The sequence below is a fragment of the Myotis lucifugus genome, unplaced genomic scaffold (genome assembly GCF_000147115.1).
Source record: "Myotis lucifugus unplaced genomic scaffold, Myoluc2.0 scaffold_491, whole genome shotgun sequence".
Lineage (NCBI taxonomy): Eukaryota > Metazoa > Chordata > Mammalia > Chiroptera > Vespertilionidae > Myotis > Myotis lucifugus.
The window spans coordinates 616,160-626,693 of NW_005871539.1; the positions used below are offsets into that span (position 1 = coordinate 616,160).

The window sequence follows — 10,534 nt, forward strand, 5'->3', positions numbered from 1 at the left end:
ATTTTAAAAGGATTCTCCAGTGATTCTAATGTGCAGCCAGGTCGAGAACCACAGCTCTAATTGAACCATTTTTTTAAAAGCAGCCTTTTTTATTACAAAATCATCTTTATTGTGGAAAGTATAGAAAAAGAACATAAGTTTAAAAGATTACCCATAATGCTATAATCTAGGATAATAACAGTTAACATTTGGTATGTATTCTTCCAGCTTTTTAAAACAAAAATTGGGTTTTATAACCTACATTTCCTTCCATGCTCTGTAAGTGCTTCTCATGTTAAGAGCTCATAGCAGGAGAAATTCCATCACGAATTGGATGCACATTATATATATATATGTACATATATAGATACATATGTGTGTGTGTGTGTGTGTGTGTGTGTGTGTAGAGAGAGAGAGACATGCATGCAAGTTGAAGGCTCATTATCAGTCAGTTTTTCAAACTTAAATATCAAAAAAAGAAAAAGAATTGCATAGATCTATAATGTTAACTTATTATCTTTAATATAGTGTATTAATGTATGGCATATGCAACATAAAACTAGGTACAAAGTCACTTATTGTACTTTAAGACCAATACAATTATAAGAAAAGTATTAATATAATGTGATATTTGCTACAACTAAATTGCTCTTCCCCACCTTGACTAGTGACTTTGGCATGGTCATGATTACTCAGTCCTCTCAGTTGTTTCTTTTACTTTTACTACCACAACTTCAATTTGACATGACCGTGATGGCATTTAGACTTCACTTTGCTCTGCTTACGTTTTATGTGTATGCTTTTCTTTTGGCTAACAGCAATTACATATCTATTTGAAACAATATAATTATAAACATAAGTATAGATGCCCATTCTGTGGTCCTACTGGATTATAAGTTGGTCATGTAAATGATCGAGGATATGCTTATATTTTTTTTAGGCCATTGTAATGAAAGTCTTAAAATTCTCATGGACATTTCACAAACTGTTTAGACTGTGTCTCCTTTTCTTAATTTGGGAAATATAGGTATAAGTAACTCACAGTTACCAGTAAGCATTTAAAGTTTAAATATTATGTAATTTAAAGCAGTATTAAAAACAATTTTATTTTATACCAAGTTTAATATAACCACTGCCTATGATAACCTGACAATTTATTATCATGAACATGGCCAAGCCTTTTTTTTCATGTTTATCATTTGTGCATACATATTTATGCTATAAGCATTCAAAGGCAAAATCAGCCAGTTTTATGTCTTTGTAGAGTGCCAATATTTTCATTGCCTTAACTGAACATTTAAACTTGACACATAAAATTCTATTACTGAAAAGGAAAGTAAATATGGATTTCTGTCCAGTTAAATGGTTTATCTTTCTGATATCACTGCCTTCACTTGAATGTCCCATGTGCATCTCATACATAACTGTCTGAAGATAAACTTTCCTTCATTCTCGTCCCAGCCTACTTCTTTTACTGCGCACCTCTTCAGTGATGGCAGGCATGCACTTGCCCAAGCCAGAAATCTCTCACATGTCTCATCTGACTACGAAATCATGCCAATTCTGTTATAAATAACTTTAGTCCATCTATTTCTCTGTCCCAATGTCCTTACTGCTTTACATCTCTGTGGTTCAGCCATATTGAAAATATTTTCCTAAATTCTCTAAGTTCTTTCTTGTTCCAGCCATTTCAGGTAGTATCACTACTGCCTGGAACACTATCCCTTCCCTCATCTGCTGGACCCTTACTCTTCTTTCAGATCTCACTTTTAAAAATATATATATATTCATTGATTTCAGAGAGGAAGGAAGAGGGAGAGAGAGAGAAACATCAATGATGAGAGAGAATCATTGATCAGCTGCCTCCTGCACGCCCCCACTGGGGATCGAGCCCACAACCCGTGCATGTTCCCTTGACCGGAATCAAACCCAGGACCCTTTAGTCCCCAGGTCTACGCTCTATCCACTGAGTCAAACTGGCTGGGGCCCAGATCTCACTTTTGCTGTGAAACTTTTCTCATTGAGATTGCCTTCCTTTCTATACTCCTCTACAGTATTCTAAACTTTTCCTATCATACATAGTATTTAGTGTATTAAGAATCTCTGCCCTGCCCAGTGTTTCTCAGAGCATTGGCTTGTACACCAAAGGGTCTCTGGTTCGATTCTCAGTCAAGGGCATATACCTCAGTTGCAGGTTTAATCTGGCCCAGTCCGGGCACGTGCAGGAAGCAGCCAATTGATGTCTCTCACATCAATGTTTCTCTCTCTTTCTTTCTCTCTCTCCCCTTCTCCCTCTCACTTCTCCTGCCTCCTTCCCGTCCACTCTCTGAAAGGCTATGGAAAAAATATTCTTAGTCCTGCTGGTGTGCTCAGTGTTGAGTGTCGACCTATGAACCAGGAGCTCATGGTTTGATTCCTGATGAGGGCACAAGCCCAGGTTGTGGGCTCCATCCCTAGTAGGGGGTGTGCAGGAGGCAGCCAATTGATGATTCTCATCATTGATATTTCTCTCTCCCTCTCCCTTCCACTCTGAAATAATATGTGTGTGTGTGTGTGTGTGTGTGTGTGTGTGTGTGTATTTCTTTGTTTAAGAAAAGAAAAATATCCTCAGGTGAGGATTAACGACAACAACAAAAAGAATCTCTCAGGCTAATTAGTGGGTTCTAGGTGGTCAGACTTTGTCTTATTCATAGTTATATATTGTACCTAGTACATAAAAGATCCTAGATAAATATTTATTGAATCAATGAATTAGTCTCCTTCAGAAATAAAATTACAATTAATTTCTCAGTTATATTAAGCACAATAGTTTCTTTTAAAAGAAAAAGAAAGCCATTAAATTTCATTTATTAATTCATATTTATTAAGAAACAATTTTGTGCTAGGTTCTGCCCACAGAACCTTTAATAGTGTAAAGCAGTGGTTCCCAACGTGGGGCACAAGCCTCAGAGGGGGGCAATTTGTTTTTTAAGGGGGGCAATTCGAGAATGAGTTATTAACAGTGAATTCTTTCTTTTGATTCTAGGGGCTTCATATACAGTATATAAATATAATGTGACATATTTATGCATTTCAGTTCTCTATTAAACGTTTTGAAACTTTACTTGCTATTTTTTCATATCACTTCTTTTTTTTTTTTTTAACAATTTTTTAGTGATTTCTTCCTCAGTACTTCAGGTGTCCTTTCGTTCTTTTACTTTTCTCTTTCGTGGACTCCATGTTCTTTGGAAGCTTGGTTAGACCAGGTTAATGGCCTTTTAGGCTTCCTCCACATGAATAGGAATTCACTTTTTGAATAATAAGAATTATATGTCACGCAGCGGGAGGGGAACATCAGGATTTTAGAGATGATTAGGTGGGGGGTCATGGCCAAAAAAAGGGTGGGAACCACTGGTGTTGAGGGAGACAGATACACCAACCAAAACAAGAATGTGCTTAAGCAGTCCGCCTGGGACTGAGGAGATATTTTTGTTTGTTTGCCAGAGCCAGAGCACTTTTCCCGATGTTGCTTGGATAAAAGATCACAAAGAACAATGCTTGCTGTTGTGGACTACCTGAGGAGACAAAAGAGGTAAGTAATGAATATTGCTCCTTGAGTTTGGGGATTTGGAAGTGTAACTTGCTACTGTTGGCTGCATTTTAACATGATTATTTGAAGTGATGTGGTTGCAAGGAGCTGTATTTAATTTGTGTTATTGCTTATATCTGTTGTAATAATTCCTATTTAGGGTAGTACTTTGGTTACTAGTAAATCAGTGTCAGGAACTCTGAATTCTAGTCCTAACTGTCAGTGACAGTGTTATCTTTGCTAAATCATGCACCCTTTTGAGGCTTCAGTTTATTTAATCTACAAAGTGATGGGGAGGGAGTAAGTTATTTTCCAGGTTACTTTGGGTTGCATTACTTTTAACTTTTTACTTTTCTTTTTTATAACTCATAAAAGTAACTACAGTTATGTAAAAGTCTCCTTTATGTTCCTTTATTATAAGATATGTTTCTTTTGTCCATGGAAAAACAGTATCTACTAGGTGTTTTGTCACAAAAAAAGGATTTATTTTGTAAAAATGTAGGGTTGAAGGGTTGCAACTCAGTGCATGCAGACATGGCAAACCACTTGTACACCCTGCACAGGGTGCAAGATAGAGAGGTATTTATAGAAGGGAAAAAGGAAGTTAAGGGAGGGGTAGTTACCACCATTGAGCTTTATTGTAAGCATAAAGTTCTTCCTGTAGGGTTCTTGCTATGGCATAGAGTGCGAGAACTCCTCTCATAAGCTTTAGCTCCTCCCATAGACCCCTCCCCCCCCAGCCATAATCTTTATCACTTTACTGTGTATTATGGTCCTCAAAATCAATGGTTCTATACAGTAATATTCTGCAATGGCTGTGTTTATTTTCTTGATTCTGATCAGTTGTTTTAAAATATAATATCTTTTTGTTTTTAATTTTTATTTTTATTTTATTTCAGAGAGACAGAGGAAGGGAGAAAGAGAGAGAGAAACATTGTTGTTGTTCCACTCATTCATTCATTGGTTGCCTCCTGTGTGTGCCCTGACCGGGGATTGAACCCGCAACTTGGCACATTAGGACCACAGTCAATTGAGCTAACCAGCCAGGCTACAATACCATATCTTTCTCCCTATTATTTCTCATGAGATTAACAGTGAGTACAAGAATTGCTGGAGTGAGTCAGTCATCTGACTGATCTATACCGCTCCAGAGTTAACCTGAACTTTGAAGAAATAATGTAGTAGGCCTATAACTTAAGTAGGTAGGAATTAATGTCTCATGTGGTATGGCAGTAGTTGATTAAGGATGGGAGGAAGATGTGGGAGAAAAGTGAAAAGTTATGCTTAACCTAAATACATTTATGTCTTAAAAATTAATTCCTCTGGCCCTGGCTGGTGTTGTTCAGTGGTTGGAACATCAGCACATGCACCAAAGGGTCTCTGGTTTCATTCCTGGTCAGGGTGCAGGCTTGATCCCTGACACACACACACACGTTTTTTTTTTTCTTCTCCTTCTTTCCCTCTCCCACTTTCCCCCTCCCTCTTTTCCACTTTCTCTAAAGATCAATGGAGAAAATATCCTTGGATGCGGATTAACAAAAAAATAAAATAAATTCCTCTGTGTTCTCCTCATACCGTTCTACTCCCTTTTTAGAAGAAGTGTTGTGTTGGGCCTTTCAGTGTCTTCGTTTCTAGTGAGAAAGTTACTGATTCACCTGCCTGCTTTGTAAAGATTCTATTCTGAGAAAACCCTTAAGCTCTAACTATTGCAGAAGCATCTCTTTTCTCGGTAGTGGGAGGCAGTTTCACCTTCGAATCATTAATTCCAGGTTTATCATCGAAGTAGAATGGGGTTTACAGTCGTAGGCCTCGGGAGAAGATAAAAATTCTTAATATTCAGTTTTAACTCTGAATAAGACTAAAGAAGATTCCTTGAGAGATTATGAATGAGACATAGACTAAAGGGTAAGGGACCTGAGTTCAAGTCCAAGCCTGATACTTTGAAACTTTGTAATCTCTGAACTTCAAGTTCCTCAGAAGAGCTGTCATTAAATGTTGACTGTATAATAGGCACTTTATTATTAGCCTTATAAGCATTATTTACTCACTGCAACTATTCTCGGAGATATATATTGTTCCTAGGTTTCACAAGTGAGGAAACTGAGGCTTAAGCAGTTAAGTTGCTGGAGATGATAGTTTGTAGTAAGCGATCCAGCTGGTTTGGAACCTAGCTGTATCCTACTCTAAATCCAGAGTTCTTAACCATATCACATCTCTATAATGTTCGTTCAGAAAAAGGTAATATCTATGATCCTGTCCATTTCTGGCCCACTGTTACCACAGTGGAAGGTTTTTATTAAATAACTCAACCTAGACAAAAAAACTAAGGAGGAAATGAACTGCAGACAGGAAGGACATGTAACCGTGACTTAGAAGAAATAAATAATTTTTTATTAAATTGGCCATTTAAAAGATTTGTGTATGCATTATTATTCTGTGTAGCTTATTCTTAGCTTATGGCCCAAATAGCCCTTGGTGGAGGGGAAGTATGAACCCCAAGTTTGTATAGGATGATAGACCACAGCTTTCATCAGATTTTCTAAGGGTGTCTGATCCAAAAAGGTTGACACCTAGGGCTCCTCAGCCATGTTATCTTAGTTGTTTATAGATACAGTCGGCCCTTCATACCCATGAGTGCACATCTACAAGTTCCACACCCACATATTCAACCAACTGCAGATCAAAAATACTCGAAAAAAGAAATTTTACCTCGTTGCTGACATGTCATATGTAGTAAGATGGTTGCATCTGTACTGAACATGTACAGACTTTTTTCTTTGTCATTATTCCATAAACAATACTGTATAACAATGATTCATATAGCACTTACATTGTGTTAGATATTTTAGTGATCTAGACATGATTTAAAGTATACAGGAATGCAAATACGGTGCCATGTTATATTAGGTACGTGAGCATCTGTGAACTTTGGTATCTGCCTGGGGTCCTGGAACCAGCCCCCACAAATACCAAGGGACGACTACATATTGGGAAAATGTGGTTCTTGGTTATTTGAATGTGATATTCTTTTTAAACTAGTACTTGCTTCCATTGTATTTCCTATCCGTATACTTTTCTTTTAATATTAAAGTTAAAGAAATGGACTTGACTTCATTTAGAATTTTTCTTTAGATCTTCCTCAGGAACAGTGTTTGATGATGCTTTCTGGCTGGAGTTGAATTATCTAGAAGTTGCCAAGGTAGCTCAGTCTTGTGCTGCTCACTTTACGGCATTACTCTATGCAGAAATCTACGCAGATAAGAAAAACATGGAGGATCAAGAGAAAAGGTAATGGAATTTACAAGTTTTGTTTTTCAAAATTAGTGTTGACTTTGTTTCAATGAAGTTTTATATTAAAGATTTATTTTGTTCTCACTTCCACATTTAAAAGATATTTTAGATAGAAGTTTTCTGTCTTTAAAAGAGAAATAATAATATTTTTAAAAAGAAATAAGGAATTCTGTTCTGGAATAAATAGAGATGTTTATTATTTAAGAATTGTAAAAAATTATACAAGGAGCTACTGGGAGACAGAGACCATACTTTCCCCCTATATTCCCATAGCAACTGGCATTGGAAACTTAATACAAGTGAACAATAAATATTTTTCAAATGGTTGAATGATTCCCTGATTTCAGTTAAATTAAGTTTACCACTATTCCCTCAGCTTAATCAAGATCTATTTTACTTGTTGACTGTGAAATAATGTAACTGATTTTTTTTTTACTACATCACTTTCATTGCTGTGTTTGTTACCTACCTGAATTTCTAATACTTTAATTTGCTTTTCCTCTAAGTTAGAACTCTCATAAGAATTTAATAAGTGTAGTCCTAGATAATAGTGAGAAACAAAACAGCCAAGAAAGAGTGAAAAATGTAGTTTATAATCCCACTTGTCCTCAAATTTTTATTCACTTGAAACAGCCTAGTGTTTATTTTTATAGTTCGCTTCACTTTTCCACCACAAAAATCACTTATATTAAAAAATTGACTAGAAGGGGTCAAAGGGGAAAAAAGGGGGACATCTGTAGTACTTTCAATAATAAAGATAAATTTTTAAAAAATTGAAATAGCAAATATGTATAATGTTGGTACATTTCTCATGCTTGCTACTTATAATTTCTACTTTTAAAAATAAATCTTTATTGTTGAAAGTATTACATATGTCCCCTTTCCCTCCCCCACCATTGCCTTCTCCAACCCCTCTTCCCCCCCAATCCTCATCACCCTACTGTCTGTGTCCATGGGTTATGCACATACGCACATGATTTCATTGGTTGGTCTCCCCCCCACCCCCTCCACATTCCCCTGCATACCCTCTGTGGTTTGACAGTCTGATCATATCTCTATGTCTCTGGGTCTATTTTTGTTCATTAGTTTATGTTGTTCATTATATTCCACATATGAATGAGATCATGTGATATGTATCTTTCTCTGACTGGCTTACTTCACTTAGCATAATGCTCTCTAGTTCCATCCATGTTGTTGCAAATAGTAAAAGTTCTTTCTTTTTTACAGCTGTGTAGTATTCCATTGTATAGATATACCACAGCTTTTTAATCCATTAATTTCCATTTTGGATTGCCATTAAGCTGGAAGACGTATGGTTTTTAAACTGTGAAAAAATCAGCAACCAGAATTCAGATCCTAGTCCAAACATAATTTAGTAGATTTGGACTGATTTTTTAACTCTCTGGTTTGGTATTTAATTTCTACTTTCAAGTTGAAAACTGGAAAAAATCTACAATATGTAGATTATGTGTATAATATGTAATTGATATGTTCACAATCACTGTAGACTTCCTATCGAAGACAAGCATGTCATCCTTTAAGTATGTATTGAGTAAGAAATTGATTATTGCCTATTCTTAAAATTTTAAAATTTTGAGTCAGGGCCTGCATACTTGGTAGCAGTAATTATAATCCAAATGTGCTTCAGTAGTTTGGGTCCATAGAATGAATGGTATTTCTTACTAATCTGGAGTGTATAATTGCGCTCTTCTCTGAGTAAAAATAAAATAATTATATGGAATGTGGCAACTTTTTGAAAAATTAATTGTCAAGCAGGAGTGCTTCAATTTTATTTTGACAAACTTTAGGAAAATGTGCTTGACAGATAAATAGTGCTTGCTGTTTGCTTTCACAGTCTGATTTTGATTTTTTTTTCCTGATGCCCGATGGGAGGGGGAGGGCAAACAGATATGAGGTATGTAAAATGTAGGGATTGCCAGTTTTGTTCAGTAGCTCAGGTGAACTGAGACTTTGTAAATTTAAAGTGATCAGGGAAAGCATAACTGTGAGCAAAAACCAAATCAACAGTTTACACACTGTCTGGTCCAAGAAGTGAATTGCTCTCTTAAATTTTCTATTTGTTATTTAATATCAAAATACCTCCATATTAGCTATTCCAAAAATACATGAAGTTTTACTTACTTGTAACTTGCTCCTGAGAAAATATGAGATTTCAACGTTTAGTGTCCATATTTTTTTAGAAGTCAAAACGTTTTCAAACAGGATTTAGACAATAGGTGTTATTAGTTCACACCCTCAGTCATTTTAATGTTCCTGACAGGAGTCCTGAAACTCCGTGTGCCTGGATGAATGACAGCCGTACACTAGAATCATACTCTCTAATATCTTTCCTACTTTCCAGTTTTCTTCTCTAAAAACTGACTTTTTCTGTATGACTTGCCAATAAGGAAATATATGCAGTATCTATGTATCCTATCTAATAAAAGAGAAACATGGTAATTAGCCATACATCCGCTACCCTTCCCATTGGCTAATCAGGGTGATATGCAAATTAACTGCCAGCCAAGATGGCGGCCGGCAGCCAGGCAACTTGAAGTGAACAGGGAGGCTTGCTTGCTCCAGTGACGGCGGACTCCAACGTTCCCCGCCTGACTTGCCGGCCTCTCAGCTGCAACTCTAAGCAACTATGTTGCGAATATAGAAGCTAAACAAAACCCCAAAAACCTGCTTTAGTCAGCTGGGCTTCAGCCAGCCGGACCACAACATTGTATCAAATACAGAAGGTAAATAAAGGCCAGAAACCTGTTTTCAGCAGCCGAGGCCTCAGAGCTAAAGCTGGCCCAGAATAAAAGAAAAAAGAAAAAAAGGAGCGGTTGGGAACTTCAGTCACACGCCAGCCTGAAAACGGCCCTCAGCCCCTCACCCAGGCTGGCCAGGCACCCCAGTGGGGACCCCCACCCTGATCCAGGACACCCTTCAGGGCAAACCAGCCAGCCCCCACCCGTGCACCAGGCCTCTATTCTATATAGTAAAAGGGTAATATGCCTCCCAGCACCGGGATCAGCGGAGCCGTGAGGCCTCCCGACACCGGGATCAGCGTGACAGGGGGCAGTGCCCGAACCCCCTGAATTCGCCTGCGGCTCTGTGTGTGACAGGGGGGCGGGGCCACAACCTCCATATCCGCCCTGCTCTGTTCGTGACAGGGGGGAGCTCCTCAACCCCCTGTTTGGCCCTGCTCTGTGCCTGATAGGGGGGAGCTCCCCAACCCCCTGATCGCCCTGCAGCTCTGTGTGTGACAGGGTGCGGCGCCCCAACCCCCAGATCGCCCTGCAGCTCTGTGTGTGACAGGGTGTGGTGCCCCAAACCCCTGATCGGCCCTGCTCTGTGTGTGACAGGGTGTGGTGCCCCAAACCCCTGATCGGCCTTGCTCTGTGTGTGACAAGGTGCAGCACCCCTAACCCCCTGATCGGCCCTGCTCTGTGTGTGACAGGGTGGGGGCGCCCCTAACCCCCCTACCCCCCCGGCTCTGTGTGTGTATGGGAGAAGTGCCTCAACCCCCCATCATCCCCCTGCTTTTTTGCCTTGATATGGAAAAAGCTTCCAAACCCCCTATTCCCCCCCCCCTCCCCCTATGGCTACTAAGTGGGAGACTCACAAAACCCCCCCCTATTATCTTTTTTTTTCGGAGTTTGTTGGGGGGGAGGGCGGCGAACGCCCCCTATTCCCCTTTTTTCG

At 38.6% G+C, this 10,534-nt stretch overlaps 1 protein-coding gene across 1 annotated transcript in view; it reads left to right on the forward strand.

The window, feature by feature from the left end:
- Positions 1 to 6,831, forward strand: part of ATM (ATM serine/threonine kinase) — an 83,471-nt gene extending 76,640 nt beyond the window's left edge. Inside the window, exons 38-39 of the mRNA XM_023744842.1 lie at positions 3,463 to 3,550; positions 6,680 to 6,831. Of these exons, the coding sequence (XP_023600610.1) occupies positions 3,463 to 3,496 (34 nt within the window). The 3' untranslated portion in view covers positions 3,497 to 3,550; positions 6,680 to 6,831. The remainder of the gene's footprint in view (positions 1 to 3,462; positions 3,551 to 6,679) is intronic.
- Positions 6,832 to 10,534: the final 3,703 nt, after the last annotated feature.